Genomic DNA, 21,757 nt, shown 5'->3' with positions numbered 1-21,757 from the left:
TAAAACCAAATACCATATATTTAGTCTTAGAAGCAGAGATTTTAAAGACCCATGTATCCCCCCATTCCTCTATAGTGACTAATGCTCTTTGAATCTTTTTTAAAACAAACTTTACTGTAGAAGAGGAAAGTCAACTGCGCCATCTCCTGGACACTTTTAGGCATTCAGGTCACCATAGTTATCATGCACTGATCACGCGAAGGGACAGCCAATCAAACCACTGCATTGTAGGGTGACTGTTCAAATAGAACCGTTAGTTTCGTTTTTGCTCTGTCAGAAAGAGATGGTTTGTGTTTGTTTTTCTGCTGATTCCTGTCGAAGTTGTGTGCGTTAATGACCAAAAACCACACTTACAACTATACACAACCATGCTCAAGATATACATTGTATACCAATGTAACCTGTGAACTTGAAGAACATTAAAGTAACCTAACTGGACTTCCTGTCTCCGTGTCCTTACCGACACTCCATGGCGATGACCAAGTTAACCTAAGAACTAGCACACCTTTCCTACAAAATTGGTCCTTCGAGCCGGAGACGGGTCATTACCATGGCAACTCCAGAGTCTGAAATCTCCAAATCAGCTCCTGCCTCATCCCAACGTCCACGCAGAGCAATCCAGAGGCCTGGCTACCTAGACGACTACGTAGTCAACTATGCTGGGAACCCAACAGATCAGGCTTTTAAACCGAAAGAGAAGGTAATGGTGACTTCGACCCCCATCTCCACTCACCACCCATTCGGAACAGCTGGTTCATCAGAGGACTTTATGCTGCAGATAATGGAAATTACAAGGCAACAGAGTGAGACTGCTAGACGCCAAACAGAACTCTTAGAGAAAGTCCTTCTACACAGCACTCCTCAAGCATCTGTCCACTCCTCACGAGCATCATCCCGGCATCAGACACCTAGGACCCAGATCCTGAAATCAGTGGAGAAGGGACAGCTGAAATCCAATGCCAGCCCTGATGATGTTACCCCAGATCGTCATCCTTGGCCACAGACTACTAAACCCCAACCCACCTTTGTTGAGGAGCTGTCACAAGTGCTGAGAAAAACCCAAATCAGAGACACTCATTTCCAGTCACCACCTCCAGTGAGTAGAGAGACTAGCCTGTCGACACACCATTACGCATCACCATGCTGCAGCCCCTTATCAGATCCAGCTAGAACCCATGTGCATACCAGCTCAGAGCCCTGGATGAAACCATTACCTCCTCTCCCTTGAACAGAGAACAAGCCAAACCACCCAGCTCCCTTTCTATCAAGTATCACCCCCGGAGCCTTATCCAGCACACAGTCAGTTTGCTCCAGAGACAATGCCAAGAACTTCACAACCAGTTACAACATCTCAGCTTAGGGCTGATGCTGTGCCCTACACCCCCCATCACTCATCATACTGGTTTCCAACCGTAGAAGGTCCCACCTTCCCAGATTTCATTAAAGAGGACAGAGCCCAATACGTGGAACTTAGGATTGCTCTGGATAACCTACTCCACCCCCAATTACCAGAGCATTATAAGTACTCCATCCTTCTTAAGCATGTAAAAGTCCCTAATGCTCACAGACTGGTGTTGGCACATGCAGAGTCAGTTATGCCATACACTAATGCCTTGCAAGCCCTTGATAGAAGGTATGGTCGGCCCTACCAGTTTGTTCTGAAGGAAATAGAGGCTTTAGAGAACCTGCCACCTATCCGTGCTGGTGATGAGCGGGCATTCGATGACTTTTCCATTCAGGTTCAAGCCATAGTAGGTATGCTCAAAGCCCTAAAGGGGGATGGGATTGAAGAACTGCACAGTGGGTCAAATGTGAAACGCCTTCTTAACCGTCTTCCTCGTTCACAACAGACCCAATTCAGGAGGCATCACCTCAAGAGAAACCCAGATAAGACGAAGTTCTCACTCCTCGAGTTTGCAGAATGGCTGCAGCTAGAAGCCAACTGTATGGAATTTGACCCAATTGATGAGACAAGAACCATAAAGCGAGATCCAAGGGCAGTAATTCGTGGACAAAGTAACAAACCACCATACTGCATGGCGTGGAACAAAGACAGGTCATGGAACCACTTACCAAAACCAAGGCAGTGCATCCTAAAGTACCCACCAAGCCCAAAGCCATCTGTCCATATTGCAGTGCAGAACATTACCTCAGTCAGTGTACAGCATTTACAGCATTAACCAAAGAGCAAATGGTTGGTTGGATCAAAGATAATAAACGGTGCTGGAAATGTGCACGCTCCCACCTGGCCAAAGAATGTGACCTAAAAAAGCCTTGCCACCTTTGCCAAGCCAAACACCTGTCCATACTCCATGACATTAACCAAAGAAAAGGTGAGATTACCAGTGAGAGCAATAGCCTTTACAACTCCACTACAGAAACTCTGTACTTAGACCAACCTCGCTGCGGTGGGAAAGTGTTCCTGAAAGTTGTTAAGGTTACCATCCATCACCAACACAAAGCTTTGGACACATTTGCTGTACTTGATGATGGCTCAGAGCGCACCATATTGCTCGCCACAGCTGCACAACACCTCGGATTAAAGGGCAAACCAGAACAACTGAATTTACGAACGGTGCATCAAGACATCAAGACACTGCATGGTACTTCTGTCAACTTCAGTTTATCCACCCTAAGTGACCCCAGGAAAAGGTTTAACATTCAGGGGGCCTTTACAGCAGATCAATTTGGACTAGCAGAATACACCTACCCACTGAATACCCTGCAGAAAAGGTACAGACACCTCAGAGGGTTACCAATCCCACCTCTGCTCAAAGCTTGTCCCTTACTGCTTATTGGTTCAGATCACACTGAGCTCATCACCCCAATTGAACCAGTGCGACTGGGTCCACCTGGCGGTCCAGCTGCTGTCAGAACTCGCCTTGGCTGGACCTTACAAGGCCCCTCCAAATATCTGCAGGATCAACTCTCAGTCTCACAGTGTTTGTTCACATCTAACTGCTCCCCATCTGCAGAATTATTTCGTAAAGTTGAAAAGTTATGCCAGATGGACATCCTGCCTTACCGAAGTAAAAAGACTGTGATAAGGTCACAACAAGACCAAGAAGCACTGAACATGCTGGAGACACAGACAGTGCGCGTGGAAGTGGATGGAGTTGAACGCTACGCCACCCCGCTTTTGAGAGTTAAAACCATGCCTTTGTTACATGCTTCAAAGGATGCTGTGATGGGTCACCTCCGTAACACTGAACGTCGGCTAGTCAAGGACCTGGAACTAGCTAACAGGTACCAAGAAGAGATTGAAAAACTGGAGAAAGCAGGTTATGCCACTAAAATACCATCTCAAGAAGCAGGTTTGTCTACAGAGTCATGGTATCTGCCCCACCATATTGTGACACACAATGGAAAACACAGAGTGGTGTTCAATTGCTCATACACCTACAATGGGGAAAACCTAAACAAGCAGCTGTTACCTGGACATACACTGGGACCCTCTCTCCTTGGAGTGTTAATCCACTTTAGAGAACATCGAGTAGCCATCAGTGGAGACATAAAAGGGATGTTCCATCAGGTCTGCCTGCTCCCTAAAGACAGACCCCTTCTGAGGTTCTTGTGGCGGGACCTAAATCCTGGAAACCCACCTGACATTTACGAGTGGCAGGTCCTTCCATTCGGCACGACCTGTAGCCCCTGTTGTGCGACATTCGCAGTACAGCGACATGTTTTCACCCATTGCCAGCAGGGTGATAAGTTACGACAGTCAGTTGAACGCTGCTTTTATGTTGACAACTGTTTACAGAGCACTGCCTCCTCAGTTGAAGCCCGTGAGCTAATTGATGGATTAAGGTCCCTACTGGCTTCAGGTGGATTTGAAATCCGTCAGTGGGCAAGCAATGAGACCTCAGTGATTGGCCATCTTCCCAAAGAGGCTAGATCAGAGAACACTGAGTTGTGGATTTCCCGCAGTCAATCAGACCCTCAAGAAATGACATTGGGATTAAATTGGCATTGCGTACCAGACACCCTCCATTATCGCCATCGACTGCTATCCTACCACGAGGTAACAATGCGAAACATCTACCGGATCCTCGCCAGCCAGTACGACCCTTTGGGTTACATAATACCTTTCACAACTAGGGCTAAAATCCTTGTAAGACAACTGTGGGTGAAGGAACGGGAATGGGATGACCCCCTTCTTCCTTCTGAACTACTGACAGCCTGGCAAACATGGGAAGCAGAATTAGAACATCTACCCCTAATCACCATACCCCGATGTTATGTGTCAGCAAAATTAGATGTCCCAGAGGTGGAGCGAGAACTTCACATATTCTGTGACGCCTCTGAGGCAGCCTATGGGTCAGTAGCATACCTCCGTATTGAACACCAAGGTCAAGTTGAGCTTTCATTCGACCATGCCAGGTCTAGAGTATCTCCAAAAAGGCAACAATCAATGCCTAGGCTTGAACTCTGCGCCGCTCTCACTGGAGCACAGTTAGCCAAGCTACTCCATAATGAGCTCTCACTGGAGATCAGAAACACATTCTTGTGGAGTGACTCAACAACAGTACTTACCTGGCTGAAATCAGAGACCTGCAGATTCAAAGTTTTTGTAGGCACCAGAGTAACTGAGATACAAGAACTTACTGAAGGTCATTACTGGCGCTATGTAGATTCAGAAAACAACGCTGCAGATGACATCACACGTGGCAAAACCCTGCTTGAATTATCTCAACCCAACCGATGGTGTAAGGGACCGGACTTCCTCTACCTACCACCTGAATCATGGCCAGAGAGTCCTGCCATTGTACTGAATGAGGACCCAACTGAGCTTCGTAAAGCAAAGTTTTGTGGCCTCACTTTGACTGAACCTGGATCGCCAATGCCAGATGCTACCCAGTTCTCAACCTTTGAGGAACTTTTGGAAGCTACTTGCAGATCCATGCAAGGGGCGGCGGGAGAAACAGGTGACCCAGGAGCACTGGAGTACCAGCAGGCAGAAACAAGTCTATTGAGGCAAGCCCAATTAGATAGTTTCCCCACAGAATATCAGGCTCTTACAACTGGTAAGCTGATATCTTCATCCAGCCGTTTGCTCACATTGTCACCAGAAATGGATGAAACGACTGCACTCATCCGTGTAGGAGGACGACTACGCCAAGCGTCCCACTTGAGTTACAGTACTGCACATCCCATAGTTTTGGACCCAAAACACCCTATTACCCGCCTCCTCATAAAGCAATATGATACCAAACTCTGCCATCCTGGGCCAGAAAGGGTCTTTGCAGAAATTCAAAGATATTATTGGATCCTCAGAGGGAGAGAAGCAATACGGCGCCAAAGGTGTCGAATGCCAAAGGTGGAGAGCAAAACCTAACATTCCAAAAATGGCAGAACTTCCCCCCGCCAGACTTCACCTAATGAAACCAGCCTTCTACTCCACAGGGATAGATTGTTTTGGCCCATTCCTGGTAAAACGAGGAAGAAGCAATGAAAAGAGGTGGGGAATAATTTTTAAGTACATGACTACCCGCTATGTCCACTTAGATCTACTGAGTAACATGGATACAGACTCCTTTCTGATGGCTCTTAGGCCCATGGTTGCTCGACGTGGAACTCCTTCCGAAATCCTAGCTGATCAGGGCACTAATTTCCGAGGGGGTGATAAAGAACTGCAGACAGCTTTCAGTTCCATGAGTCCACATCTTCAAACCCAATTAGCAAAACAGAAGATACAGTTCAATTGCAACCCCCCAAATGCCCCACATTTCGGTGGTATGTGGGAGCGTGAACTCCGCTCAGTTAAAACTGCCCTACATACCATAGTAGGGTCTCAGACCCTGACAGAGGAAGTCCTCAGAACACTTCTTATAGAAGTTGAGGCTATACTTAATGCAAAACAACTGGGGTATGTCTCTTCTGATGTAGCGGATCTAGATCCGGTGACCCCAAACTACCTGCTGATGGGGCGGCCAGATGCATCACTACCGCAGGTGATTTACCCAGAATCCGAAATTCTTAGTCGGAAAACATGGCGGCACTCACAAGTATTGGCAGATCAGTTTTGGACAAGTTTTATTAAGAATTACTTGCCAACCCTGCAACCACGTCAAAAATGGATGAGTGACACCAGCAACCTCACACCTGGGACTGTTGTGATGATAATTGACCACCAACTTCCCCGAGCACTTTGGCCCGTTGGCAAAGTAGTAACCATATACCCTGGATCAGATGGGCGTGTCCGTTCTGCAGAGATTGAAGTGAAGAACAAGCACTACCATCGACCAGTATCTCGTCTCATCACACTACCCGCCATCCCAGATTATGGCCATGCAGCAGACTAAACAAGGAGGATAGAAAGTACATTTGCATAGCAAATGTAGGGGCGGCTGTAGAAGAGGAAAGTCAACTGCGCCATCTCCTGGACACTTTTAGGCATTCAGGTTAACAAGCATCCAGGCCACCATAGTTATCATGCACTGATCACGCGAAGGGACAGCCAATCAAACCACTGCATTGTAGGGTGACTGTTCAAATAGAACCGTTAGTTTCGTTTTTGCTCTGTCAGAAAGAGATGGTTTGTGTGTTGTTTTTCTGCTGATTCCTGTCGAAGTTGTGTGCGTTAATGACCAAAAACCACACTTACAACTATACACAACCATGCTCAAGATATACATTGTATACCAATGTAACCTGTGAACTTGAAGAACATTAAAGTAACCTAACTGGACTTCCTGTCTCCGTGTCCTTACCGACACTCCATGGCGATGACCAAGTTAACCTAAGAACTAGCACACCTTTCCTACATTTACATTTCACCCTCTTTTCCAAATGGCCCCGTCATCTGCAAATAAAGATAACCCGAATCCTTTCTCTATATTACCAAATATATCATTAATTATTATGTTGAATAAAACTGGACTGATAACACTACCCTGTGGGGTTCCATTCTCTATTTCCACAGTTTTTGAACTATCACTACCAACCTTCACTTGAATTGTTCTTTTCATTAAAAAATCCTTAATCCAATTAAACATTCGTCCCCTAACTCCCAAGTCAAAAATTTTAATAATGAAACCCTCTTTCCACAAAGAATCATAAGCCTTCTCAATATCTAGGAATACACTCACTACTATTTCCTTATTTCTAAATGCCCTTTTAATATCCTGATCTAAAACTGCAATTGATTCCATTGTAGATCTTCCATTCCTAAAGCCATTCTGTACATCAACTAAGAGTCCTCTAGATTCTAAAAAATATACCAATCTATTAGTTACCATCCTCTCCATAATCTTACAGATCACTGCTGTGAGTGCTATAGGACGATATGAGCTAGGGTCAGATACCTCTTTGCCTGGCTTCAATATAGGGACCACAACTGCATGTTTCCACTCCTTGGGCAAATTACCCTCTGCCCACACAGTATTAAACAAAGCTAAGATTTCTTCAAGTACAATATCATCCAGATGTTTAAATAACTCATAAGACAGCCTATCTCTCCCCGGAGTAGTATTTGCCCCAGACATAATTGCATCCTTCAATTCTTTAATATTAAAAAACAAATTAATAGGATTTTCATTTTCTAAACTCCTCTCCAACTTCCACTGATTAACTGCCAACAACTCAGCCCTCTTCCTACATCTCTCAATCCCCATTCTCTCTGATCTATGCACTGCTTGAAAACTCTCAACTCACATATCAGCTTTTTCCTTATTGGAAACTGCTACCACTTCACCCTTCTGTAATACTGACATTGGTCTTCTTTTATTCACCCCTGACATTCTACGTACAGCTGACCCAAATGCCTTACTGGAGTCTCAGGACCTAACGTACCACAGAACTTCCTCCAACTATTTCTCTTTGCATCCTTGATAACTCTTCTTGCTACTGCTCTTAGACACTTGTACTCCATTACATTGACCAACATTGGATACTTTCTTACTCTTCTATATGCTTTATTCCTATTCCTTACAGCTTCATCACATTCTTTATTCCGCCAAGGAACCATCATATGGGACCTAGGTTCCTGTTTCATAGGAATGGTATAACAAGCAGCTTTGTGCATCATAAGACTAATGGAAGTGTTCCAGCTATCTACAGAACCCTCACTATCAACCTCTCCTGCTAAGCTTTGAGCTTTCTCCTGAAATTTATCCCATTTGGCCTGAGAAAAGTTATATCTAGGGACTTTCTTTTCAACTTCTCTTCTCAAATCCCTACCAAACCTGCATAAAATTGGATAATGATCACTACCCAGTGTGTAGAAATCTATAACATTACATTCACCAATTCTAGCTAAATTTGATGACGCAATTGATAAATCTATATATATAGGTATTATTCACAATATGATACCTAGTCGGCCTACCATCATTTAACACTACCAATTCATATTTATCTAGAAATTCTTTTACAACAATACCATTTTTATCCCTGTGATCACTCCCCCATATTGGATTATGCGCATTAAAATATCCAATCCATATAACTGGATACCTTACCCTCTCCATTATCTCATCAAAATCTGACAATAGCAAAGATTGACAGGGGTTATAATAATTTATCACAGTAATAGAATTGAGACTGCTCCAAACCTCCACAGCCAAGCATTCAAGATTAGAATTAATCTCAACTTTTCTATACTGTAACCCAGTCTTGACAAAGGTTGCACAACCCCCACCTGATCTATTTATCTAATCTCAAACATTCATAACCTGGAATTAAAAAATCCAAACACGGCTTTAACCACGTCTCTTGAATACATATCAATTCTGGTGCTTCTTTAAATTCCTCAACAAACTTCTTTAACTCCTGACCATTTCCTATCAGACTCTGGGCATTCCATTGAAGAATATACCACATTAAAATGTTAATCAGGGTCCTCATCATCCACCCCATTAACATCCTCCATACTACTAGCCCTCAACAACTGTGATCTCCCCATACACTGACTCTCCATCATGTGTTGATGTAACTTTTCTGGCAACTGTTTAATATTCAGGTACCTTTCAGCTGCCCCCACCACTAACTTGATAACATCTGACCGGTTAGCTGCTTTCTTAGCTCCCACCAAAACATCAGAAACAAAAGACAGAAATTATTCTTTATTAAAAATCAACATGTCAGATGGAGTTACATGCGACAAATTTGGCACAATTAGCTGGCTTCCTAGCACCGCTCTATCCCCAGATCTTTCATTTCCACTTTCTATAGCCACTCTTTGAACTGCTTCTGCATATGTCACCTTATTCTGATCCTTCACTACCTGCACCCGTCTAGCTTGACCAAAGCACTCACAGCCATGAAACCCTGCTGCATGATCCCCATCACAGTTAGGGCACTTAGGAGTCTCTGCTTTACAGTTTTGTATTATATGATCTCCACCACACTTTGCACACTTTCTTTTACCCCGACATACCCCAGCAATGTGTCCAAATCTCTGACAATTATAGCATCGCAATGGTGGTTTAATGTACTCCTTCACATTATATGCCATATTCCCAAGAAACACTCTCTGTGGCAGTGTACCATCTTTAAACGTTAGCAGGACAGGCGCATCCCCAGTTCCATCCCTACTCTTAAATCTCATTACATCAGTTACTTGAGCCCCCTTAACGTTTTCAAAGATTTCCTTCTCAGACAAGCCAGCAAACACTCCATATACCACTCCCTTGACTCCCTGCTTACTTCCTCTAGGAACCAAACTTTCCACCTTAACCACGAACTTCCCTACACCTCTAGCGTCATCATACTGTTTCTTATTTTTGCAGCACACTCTTAGCATTCCATTATACAGTATCTTGGCCTGAAAATCCTTGCCTATTTGACTCTCCAAAGCATTAGTAACCTTTAATGGGTTCACTGCTCTGAATCCTGCATCACCCTGATTAGCTCCCTTAACTTTAAATAGCACGACTAACTCTTCGGTATTTCCAGTTCTCCTAACTTTATTTCCTTCATCTTCTGACATTTCAGGTCTTTCGCTCGATGCCTCCCTCTTAGATCTCCCCTTTTCCCTAACCACCTTCTGCCACCCACCACCACCCTCATCCCCTCCAATCCCAGAAGCCATGAGCCTTCAATATCCCCTTCCTTTCCCAACACTAATGTAACTTATTATTTATCTTACTTATATAAATTAAAAAAAAAACAATAAGGACTTTTCCAGCACAAAACACCAACTGATCACCTACCTCCACTGATCCCCTGTGTCAAACTCCTCAATCCTCCGTTATTTCTCTCCGTTTACAGAATCATAACACGTAAAGAGAGTAATATCCCACAAACACACTCGACTACAGTACACGCTGCATTACGTGAGCTCCACTACCGGGTTTCCAGCTAGCCTCAACTCTCAACACAGAGCTCGGCGAACGATTCCCTTTAGTGACGTAAAATGACGCAACACTGAAAAAAAAAAACGGTTTTTACAGAGACCGTCACTTTATCTACTAAATTCATGCCCTTATGTCCTGCAAAACATTTTTAAACCCTGCAGTACCCTTTTATATGGTATTTTTGTACAAGGTTATATATTCATCTCGAAAAAAAAATTTTTAACCTCCAATATGCACTTTAAATTTTGAGGTAGTTGAAGATTTGTTTTAACTCACTTTTTATCCAACACAAATGTTCCTTTTTTTATTAAAAGTACTAACAGACAAATAAAATAGATGACTTATGTCTGTCAAGTTAAGTACATTTGTTTATTTACATTACTTGCATTCATTTAATGTAACTGTCACGGATCCCTTGTCCCCAGAACTCCATTTCCCATGATCCTCGTGTTTCCACACCTGCACTCACTTCCCTCGTCTTCTCCTCCTCATCACGGATTGATCCTCATCATCAATACCTATCTATTGTGGATTTCCGTTGATGCCTCATCTCTGCAACACCAAACCGTAACAGTAACAGTGTTGACAACAGTGAATTCTACATAATAGCACACACACACACACACACATCACTGGAACATAATCCATCATGCATAAGTCATAATACTTTATATATTCTTAATATTTTCCTGTCAGATGTTAAATAAACATTTAGTAAGCATCTTTAAGATGTATCCTCTTCGGAGAATTAAGTTATGTGTGTTTAGAGCTCCCTGTTATCTATACAAAATAAATCATGTTTTTACAGTAAAATCACAACTATACTGTCTAGCATCTTTACACATTCAGCAGTTTACTCTACAGTAGTTCAACAAATGTGACGTCAACATAAGAACCGTGTTTTTGGTTTTCAATAGTGTAATGTACCTTAGGTCATTTATTAGCTCAATTTAATTGTTACAGGGAATAAGAATTGAATCAACTGTAAATGATTCACTGTAAATGATTCAGAATTACTATTTAACACTAACCTCAATTTTCGCTGGACGAATTATTGATTAAGAGTATTTTACCAATTCTGGATAAAATATTATTCTGTGGCCAACAGTAACAATATTTTATTATGATTATTATTCTTATTATTGTAATTATTATATTATTATAAGCAAGAGGTAACTTGATCTTTTACGTTTAAGGCAGTAATTTGACACACAGCACAAGAAACTCGTATATGTGAAATTCAAAACAAGGTTTATTGACTACTTCTAATGATTACAGGAAACTAAGCCTAAACACACACACACACACACACACACATACATACATACATGCACACACATTCGCGGAGTTGATGAGTTATGAAAAGTCCCAAGTTCAGTGCTAACTTAACTCATAACCTGAGGAAAATCACAAAAGCAGAGCTTTGGCTTGATTCTTTAGGTCTAAAGGAGTTTCACCAGTTTCCAGCAAGAGAGAGAGAAGTTTGCTTGTACCTGCGTTTGCTCTGACAGCTGAGGTAATCGGGTTGTTCCGTGACTCGTGTACAGCGGAATCCCGTTCTGGATTGGCTGTCTTTCAGGTGACGTCTTCTCGGGAAAGCCCTGTGGGTTGCGCGGAAGCTTTGAAGGACGTTGCTGGCTGGTGCAGCGCACTGATCTGAGCGTCTGACTTGAGCGGCTCTCTTCTTGGGAGACTTTGGTCAGATATTTCACAGAGGGTTTTGGAGTCTGGATGTGACGGCTGGTGAATGATCAGCGGCGCAGCTCGTGGTTGAAGTCGGGTGTTAGATGGAAAATCAGCCCCGGTCAATCTTGTTCGGACAGCATAGTTTTAAAGGAGCGATCCTCCAATGAGACGATGTTTCCTGTCAGGAAATGGATCTTTTGGACCAAATGAAGCTTTGTTCAATCATGTTGTTCATTGATAAAGTCAGTGGTAAGTTCTGACGAGCGGGCCCTACAGTCCCCCTTTTGCTTGGCGAGGTTCCTGGTGCGAACGTCGGCAGGCACTGGAACAAGAGGCAGAGAGAGAACAGACACACACAAGACACAAACAACATCTCCATCACTGACTGAATTCTGGTGAAGGACTTGGGTATCTTGGAATAAACGGGTTCGGAACACTTCAACTAACATAGGGTCGTACTATTTAAGATCAGTTGTAATTGGTGGTTTCGACTAATCTAATTGTCAGTGGTTCGACGAGGAGGTAGAGGCGTAATTTCAATCAGGTTGGTTGAGTTCTCGCGTTCAGATTCTTGGTCAGTTCTATCACGTCGGAAAATGCGCGGGACGCCTGACGTGCATCTATCGAAAGATTCTTGCACGGCGTTCACTCGCTTGTGCAGGATGAAGGCCAGTGTCAAGGTCACAATATATCCTACAATAGTAGAGATGCAAAGTGCCGGTTCAACGCTGCTCAACGCTGCTGCCTGTCTGATCTACGCTCGGAGCTTCGTGGAGTTTATCCTAAATCCTTCTCTTTATTCCTATTCACATAATATAACTTTCTTATTTTTCACTAGATTACTTAACCTATTGCATAGTATTACTAAACGGAACGATTTATTACTAGCAATCCACCAGCGTAATCACCTAGTGTTAGCCATAGCCTGCTAACTACCGTCTACTTTCTTTTTTCCTCTAAACCAACCTTCCTTGTCGATTGAATGGCGGATTTATCCGATGTATGTTATTCTGATCTGTCCTCGCCAGATCGGGAAGCTGTGGAGACGTTGCTGCCCGGCATTCATCGATCCACCGCGAGGCACAGCGTCCCGCACATCACCCTCGCCCCAGGCACCAGCAAGCGACCGAGACATCCAGCCAGCGAGTCCCGTGTGCGTTGCAGTTTTTCGGACGGCGTTCATCAAACACACGGTCAGTCATGTCCGACATGTCAATGCAACATGTACAGCTTAGCTCTTTCTGTCAGCAGTGAGACTTACACATGTGATAAATGCAGGGATATTGTCAGGCTGACAGAGAGAATCTCAGAATTAGAGACACGCATCCAAACTTTAATTGAGGATAGTGAGAATGAAAGGGCCTTAGATACTGCTTTGGATGCGACTAGCCTAGTAAACACTACACATTCGGTTCCGGTTGTAGAAGCCACGCAGCAGGCTAACTGGGTGACTGTGAGGCGGCATAATGGCAAGAACAAACACCACTCTTCTGTTCCGATTAGAACATCAAACAGGTTCTCCCCACTCAGTGACCCACCCACTGAGAATCCTGTTGAAAGTGCCCTAGTAATTGGCGATTCTATTACACGGAACGTGAAAATAGAGACACCAGCCACGATAGTCACATGTTTGCCGGGGGCCAGAGCACCTGACATCAAAGCAAATTTAAAAGTGCTGGCTAATGCTAAACGTAAATATTCTAAAATCATTATCCACGTCGGCACAAATGATGTTCGACTTCGCCAGTCGGAGATCACTAAAATTAACATTAAAGAGGTGTGTGAACTCGCAAATTCAATGTCAGCAAAAGTAATTTGTTCTGGCCCTCTTCCTGTTCGTCGGAGTGATGAGATAGTTAGCAGGTTATCATCACTCAATGGCTGGCTGTCTAAGTGGTGTGCGCAGAATAATATAGGTTTCATAGACAATTGGAAAAGCTTTTGGGGCAGACCTGATCTGTTGAAAAGAGATGGTATTCATCCCTCCCGGGATGGTGCTGCTCTTCTCTCTAGAAATTTGGCAAATAGTCTTAGAGCTGAAACATGACAAACCAGGGCCCAGATCAGGACGCAGACAAACTGGCTAAACCGACCGTCTGCTAGCCGCCACACGTCACAGAACTCAGATAATTCACAGCACATAGAAACACTTTCACCTAGATATTATCACATAGAGACTGTGTCTGTACCTCGAACTAGTAAATACAAAAAACGTCCGAAACCTTTTAAGGGTAAAAATTTTAATTGATGTTCAAAAAATGAAAATCACAGATAAATCAGATAAACAAATGATAAAGCTTGGGTTACTGAATATTAGATCTATTTCTTCAAAAGCACTTATTGTAAATGAAATTATCACAGACAATAAACTAGACTTGCTGTGTTTGACAGAAACCTGGCTAAAACCAGACGATTACATTACTTTAAATGAATCTAGTCCTCAAGGTTATGATTATCGACACAATCCTCGACAGAAAGGCAAAGGGGGAGGTGTTGCTGTAATTTATAGTAATATATTCAGAATCATTCAAAAGAATTTTAAATATAATTCCTTTGAAGTGATGGTGCTTTATGTAACATTATGTAAGTTGACATTTGTGCTGGCTACTGTATACAGGCCACCAGGGCACCATACTGACTTTATCAAAGAATTTGCTGAGTTTCTATCAGAGTTAGTACTGGCTGCGGATAAAGTCCTTGTTGTTGGTGATTTTAATATCCATGTAGATAATAATAAAGACGCATTTGGATTGGCATTTGCAGATATTTTAAACTCTATTGGAGTTAGACAACACGTGTCAGGACCCACTCATTGTCGTAATCATACCCTAGATCTAATACTGTCGCATGGAATAGATATTGATGCTGTTGAAATTCTACAGCAGAGCGATGATATATCAGATCATTATTTAGTCTCGTGTATAATACAATTAGCCAAGGCTACAAAACCACCACCCAGCCATAAAAATTGTAGAACAATCACGTCGACCACTAAAGATTGCTTTATAAATAATCTCCCCGAGCAGTTTCATCGCCTTAGTATACCTGACAACTTAGAAGAACTCGATGCTGCAACAGAAACTATTGGCTCTCTCTTTTCCAGCACATTAGATGCAGTCGCTCCTTTACGTCTAAAGAAGATTAAGGAAACTAATCCAATGCCGTGGTATGATGAGCACACTCGGGCTCTAAAACGAGCTGTTAGAAAAGCTGAACGTAGTTGGAAGAAAACAAAACTAGAAGTTTTTCGCCTTTCGTGGAAAGAAAAAATGATTGAGTACAGAACAGCCATAAGAAATGCTAGATCTACTTATTTTTCAAATCTCTTAATAGAAAACAAACATAATCCTAGGTATTTATTTGACACAGTGGCTAAATTAACTAGAAACAGAGATTCAACTGCTGACGTTTCCATAGAGCACAGCAGTAATGACTTTATGAACTTCTTTACTTGCAAGATTGATAATATTAGAGAGAAAATTATAAACATGCAACCGTCTACAGTTTCGCTTCAGACAGTGCACTGTAGTGTCCCTGAGGTAAAACTAGAATCATTCGCCGCTATAGGAGAGGAAGAATTATCTAAACTTATCAAATCATCAAAATCAATGACATGTATGTTAGACCCAATGCCGACTAAACTACTGAAAGAAATGCTTCCAGAGGTCGTAGGTCCACTTCTTGATGTAATTAATTCATCTTTAACACTAGGACATGTGCCAAAAACCTTTAAGCAGGCTATTATCAAACCTCTTATTAAAAAACCTCAACTAGATCCGAGAGATTTAGTAAATTACACGCCAATCTCGAATCTACCTTTTCTGTCAAAGATACTAGAAAAGGCAGTTTCAACACAACTGTGCTCCTTTTTAGAAAGAAATGGAATCTGTGAGGATTTCCAGTCAGGATTTAGACCATACCATAGTACTGAGACAGCTCTCGTTAGAGTTACAAACGATCTACTCCTATCATCCGATCGTGGCTGTATTTCTCTATTAGTGTTATTAGATCTCAGTGCTGCTTTTTACACTATCGATCATAACATTCTTTTAAAAAGACTTGAAAACTATATTGGCATTAGTGGAATTGCTTTGGCATGGTTCAAATCATACTTATCTGACCGTTATCAGTCTGTGGTAGTTAATGAAGAGATGTCGTATCGATCACAGGTTAAATATGGGGTACCACAAGGCTCAGTATTAGGACCGTTGCTTTTCACTCTGTACATGCTGCCCTTAGGAGAGATAATTAGGAAGCATGGTGTTAGTTTTCACTGCTACGCTGACGATACTCAGCTCTATATTTCCTCGCGCCCTGACGAAACCTACAAATTCACAAAACTAACAGAATGCATAGCTGACATTAAAAACTGGATGACAAGAAATTTCTTATTATTAAATTCAGAAAAAATGATATCCTAATCTTTGGACCAAAAACTTCCTCACGAAAAAACCTTGAATACTCTCTAACACTTGATGGGTGCTCCATTAAATCTTCGTCCTCAGTTAGGAACCTGGGTGTGCTCTTTGATACCAATCTTTCATTTGAAAGTCATGTTTCTATATCTGTAAAACCGCCTTCTTCCATCTAAAAAATATATCTAAATTACGGCATATGCTCTCAATGACAAATGCGGAACAGTTGGTTCATGCATTCATGACCTCAAGACTAGATTATTGTAACGCTCTACTGGGTGGTTGTTCTGCTCGGCTTTTAAACAAACTACAGTTGGTCCAAAATGCGGCAGCTAGAGTTCTTACTAGAACCAGAAAGTATGACCATATTAGCCCAGTTCTGTCAACATTACATTGGCTCCCTATTAAACATCGTATAGATTTTAAAATCTTGCTACTTACTTATAAAGCTCTAAATGGTTTAGCTCCCCAGTACCTAAGTGAGCTCTTAATGCATTATAGTCCTTCACGTTTATTGCGATCTCAGAATTTAGGCCACTTCATAATACCCAGAATATCAAAATCAACTGAAGGCGGCAGATCCTTTTCCTATTTAGCACCTAAACTCTGGAACAATCTTCCTAGCATTGTTCGGGAAGCAGACACACTCTGTCAGTTTAAATCTAGACTAAAAACACATCTCTTTGCTCTTGCATACACATAACACATTATCAATACATTAACATTTTTCAAATCCGTTAAAGGATTGTTACGCTGCAATAATTAGGTCAGCCGGAACCGAGAACATTTCCTATAACACTAGATATATGTACATCAGAATAAGAATGGCATCTACGCTAATATCTGTCTCTCTGCTTATCCTGAGGTTTGCCGGGTGCTGGATCCAGGCCGTATCCAGATCAGATGGAGAACCTGCGTCTGGACCTGACTACAACGTAGCCCAGGAGACAATGGGCCTAAAGATCCAATTCTGGGTGCATCTATAATTCAGATTTTTAATCCCCGTATCCGCTTACATATATTTATATATAATCTATTTTTAATCTCTATAATAAAAATGTATAATTCAGATTTTGATCATATACATTTACATATATTATATATATCTTCCAAGGGTTTTTTTCCCTCCTAGGACTTTTTTCCCAGTGCTAGCACGCTGGGTTTTTCTCCTAGGGTTTTTTTTCCACCCCTGGAAGTCAGCCGACATTGGCTTAATGTAGCACCATCTTGTATATGTTACATATTACCACGCTTGTTTGTACAGTTTATTTTTAACCACTTCCCTTTTTTCTGTGCTTCTAATATGTAAAGCTGCTTTGAAACAATTACCAATTGTAAAAGCGCTATATAAATAAATTTGACTTGACTTGACTTGACTTGTCAGCAGCAGACCAAGACCGAATGAATGACACGCCAGCGGGCGGAAGGCGAGCTATAGCTTCTAAGGCTGTATCAACAGGAGTGAGATCTATAAGTTGCGTTCCTTCCTCCCTGATCCTCTCTTCCGATTTTGGATCGAGGACGAAGGAATGCTGTTTGAAGTACGGTGAGATTTTGAGTTCAGCCTAGTGCTCATCGTCGTGATACACTGCAAGATCGTCGATGTGGAGGATCGAGCCCTTAGGGACATTGATCCAGAGAGTTTGGTTAGGCAGGATAATGCGTGTGGCAGCTAGTGTCGGGTCTAATTGATTCTAGGCCGCAGAAACCCTCGGTATTATCAAATATGAATGGTTTACTCGGGCAAAGGTAATTAATGTCTTTAATGAGTGTACACATTTTTAGGTTTGGGGCCAGGTACAACTGTTTGTTGTTGCCGTGGTACGCCACGACCTCAGGAGTGTGTATTTTGACATAGGTGTTCCCTTGCCAAAATCAAACATTCACAACGTCTTTGAGCCAGTAAATATTATTCAAATCGATAATGGGCAAGCTGAAGAGGAAGACTGATGATAGCAAAAGAGGAGAAGGGAAAGCATAAGGAGAGAGAGAAAAGAAAACACAAAGAGGCACAAGGACACTGAGTTTACTAGAGCAAAGTGAGTGTCACATGTGTGAAGCAACTCCTTTCTACTAGAGGTTGTTCCTAGCAGTGCTGTGGAGGAGCATGTGTAAGTGTTGTGTAAAACAAAACCAGAAAAATAAAAGTAAAAACTTTCCCTAAAATGACAAAGTCATTAGTGTGGTGTAGAGTAGGGGATTGTCAGTCTGTGTCAGTGGGTTTGAACCTCCCCCTTTTCCTGTTGGTTGGAACCTTGCTGCCTCTTTATCTGGTTTCGATGGACCCATTGGAGGACATGCTCATTGCGGCCTTGTCTGATTTTGATTCGGTAGGCGACAGGTGAGAGCTTGTCCACAATCTCATGTGGTCCTGTCCAGTGAGGTAGGAATTTCTTTGACAGGCGATGGGGAGCTTTCTGCCTTGGCTGGGCAAAGCTGTAGTACCACACTTTGTCTCCGACATTGAGTTCTTGGTAAGAGGCCCTTTTATCGCAGTAGGCTTTACGACCTTCCGCGCTTCTTTGGAGGTTTTGTTGTGCGAAGGCGAAAGTCGCTCTCAGGTGCTGATGCAACTCTTCCAGATACTGGTGAGTGGTGTAGGCGGTGACGAGGTTCATGTCACCAGGTTGGTACAGCAGGTGTAGTGGTAGTGTCATTTGTCGCCCTGTCATCATTTCGAATGGGGCTACTCCGGTAGACCGGTGAGGGGTGGCCCTGATGGCCATCAGTACCAGAGGGAGCTTTTGGATGGCGGACACATACTTCTTCAACATGCTTGCCACTGTCTTGTTGGCCCGTTCGACCTGCCCTGAGGAAATTGGATGATGGCTTATGTGAAGCTTGGCCTGTATGCCCAGGAGTTTCCATACATCCTGCATAACCTCAGCGGTGAAGTGGGTTCCTCGGTCAGAGTTGACTCTTAAAGGCAGTCCAAATCTTGAGAAGATGTGGTTCATTAACAGCCAGGCTGTTGTTTCTGCTGTATCGTTGGGAGCTGGAAGACACTCTACCCACTTTGTGAATTCGCACACCACGGTGAGGAAGTATTTGTTACCCCGTGTTGACCGTGGCAGGGGTCCTACCCAATCTATTTGGAGGTCTGACCATGGGAAGGTCATTCCTTTCCGTTGTAGTGGTGCTCTGTGGTTTGGGTTTGCCGGTTGGAACTGGCAACACACCAGGCATCCTTTTACATATTCCGTCACATCTTGCTTCATGCCAGGCCAATATGCTACTTGTTTGAGCGTTTCATAGGTGGCCTTGGCGCCATGGTGTCCAGCGCATGGTGCATCGTGGGCATGTGTCAGCATCATCCCCCTTTGGCTCTGAGGAACTACAAGTTTTGGCTCAGTTAGGGGCTCAGGGACATATGTGAGAACGCCGTCCTTGAGATGCAGCATGTGCTTGATTGTGTGAAGGTGGCGGAGATCAGAGGACTTGGATAGGTCGGAGGTGGAAATGGGATGAGTTATCGGGTCGGAAATGTGAGCGGCAATGGTTTGCAGCATGGGATCCGATGCTTGGAGGGTGAGGAGATCATCAGCAGCGAACTGAGGTGAGAGGTCAACATGGGAGGAGGCGGGGGTTTGCGCGCCAATGGCGTGCTGGCGGCAGGTTATGACTGCAACTGAAGGGTTGGGTGGGAGGGATAGGATTTTCCAAGGCTCTCCATGTGATGCACCTGCTTTGGCAAGGGCATCGGTTTGGTCATTGAGATCTTTGTCTTGCCCTGGTTGGCGTGAATGACCGCGGACCTTTGTCACCACACATGACATGATCATCTACTGGAAAAAGGTATCGCATGCTTGGAAAAGTTCCTGATGTTTGACAGGCTTGTTGTTAGCTGTCTTGAATCCGTTCTGTTTCCATCCGGCTAGATGGCATGTGAAACTTAGACGGACATAGTTCGAGTCAGTACATATCAGGAGTTCTTTGATGTTGTGGGAGGCGGCCAGTTGTAGGGGGATGAGGATGGCTGCTATCTCTGCATATTGCGATGAGTGAGGGCCTAACTTGAACTGTTGTGGTGGGTAAGGGTCATTGTTGAGCCAGACCACGCCTGCTCCCGATTTCAAGTTGCCCTGTTGATTGTAGGAACAACCATCGTCATATGCTGTTGGCATGCCTTCACACATTCTCCTCAAAGTACCTATAGTTTGTCAGTTGCGGTGGTGCCGGTTCTTTGGCTTCTGCTGAGATATTCAGCGTGTCTGTTGAACAGCTCTGACAGGCTGCTAGCCCGTTTCCCAGTGAGGATTTGTGGTTTTGGGCATATCTTGCCTCGACGTCTCGTCCTTGGAGCGTCATTAACCATGTAGCTATGCGGGCGTTTGTTACCACGCCATCCCTGATTCGTTGGCTGTTGAGGAAGGTCACTGGTTGGTGACACGTTTCAATGATAACCTTCTGAGCTCCAATGTAGTTGGAGAAACGCTGAATGGCACATACAGTGCAAAGCAAGGCTTTTTCGCAGTCTGAGTATTTGCATTCTGGGGGAAGCAAGGTTTTGCTGGCATAAGCGACCACCCGTTTGTCTTTGTCGTGGAGCTGGTACAGACCTGCACTGAGGCAATGATTGGAGAATCCAGCTTCCAGATAGAACTCTTTTCCTGGGTCGGGGTAGGCCAGGCATGGGGCGGAGCACAGGCGTTGTTTGAGCTCGCTCATGGCTGTGTCCTGGGCTTCCGACCAAACAAAGGGTTTGTCCTTCTTCAGGAGGGAAGTCAGTGGTCGTGCGATGTCAGCATAGTTCTCGATGAACTGTCGTGAGTAGTTGCACACTCCCAGAAAGCTTCGTAGCTCAGAGATGTTAGTGGGCGTCTTTATGTTTTGTATTGCTTGTGTACGGCTGGACTGCGGTTCAATGCCGCCTCGTCCGACGAGCAAGCCAACATAATTTACCTTGGTTTTACACCATTGTCCTTTGTGGAGGGCAATTTTCGCTCCTGCTGTTGTCAGCTGGTTCAGGACATGGTCGATTTCTTTGAAGTGGTCTGCCACATTGTTGTTTTTCATAAGGATATCGTCAACATAAATGAGGTTGCCTCTGGCTCTGGCGTCAGGGCAAGCTTTGTTCAGAAAGATGTTGAATTCAGCTGGGGAGTTGGCATAGCCGAAGGGGCACCTCGTGAAGGTGAATTGTCGATTGCCAAAGGTGAATGCCAATTTGTGTTGGTCATCAGGGTGGACAGGGATTGTCCAAAATCCTGAGGCGACGTCCAATGTGGATAGGATCGTGGAGCCTTTGATTTTGGGAATCTCTTGGTCCAATTGAGTCATAGGCCATCGCAATAAGGGAACTTGCTGGTTCAATTTGCGATAGTCAATGGTGGGCCGCCATTTGCCGTTGGGCTTTAGGAC

The 21,757-nt window shown here is 43.6% G+C and overlaps 1 protein-coding gene across 1 annotated transcript; it reads right to left on the bottom strand.

Moving 5' to 3' along the window:
* Positions 1 to 20,178: 20,178 nt before the first annotated feature.
* On the bottom strand, positions 20,179 to 20,520 carry LOC137006248 (ribonuclease H1-like). The gene has a single exon (XM_067366882.1). It carries the CDS (start codon positions 20,518 to 20,520, stop codon positions 20,179 to 20,181), a length of 342 nt encoding a protein of 113 aa, XP_067222983.1.
* Positions 20,521 to 21,757: the final 1,237 nt, after the last annotated feature.

The sequence above is a fragment of the Chanodichthys erythropterus genome, chromosome 18, assembly GCF_024489055.1.
Source record: "Chanodichthys erythropterus isolate Z2021 chromosome 18, ASM2448905v1, whole genome shotgun sequence".
NCBI classification, from domain to species: domain Eukaryota; kingdom Metazoa; phylum Chordata; class Actinopteri; order Cypriniformes; family Xenocyprididae; genus Chanodichthys; species Chanodichthys erythropterus.
The sequence above is the reverse complement of the archived record's forward strand: the minus strand, read 5'-3'. Positions and strand labels throughout refer to the sequence as shown.

Bases quoted from the DNA above. Each gene is read 5' to 3' on its own strand.
- LOC137006248 (XM_067366882.1), bottom strand. From the start codon at position 20,520: ATGCCAACAGCATATGACGATGGTTGTTCCTACAATCAACAGGGCAAC.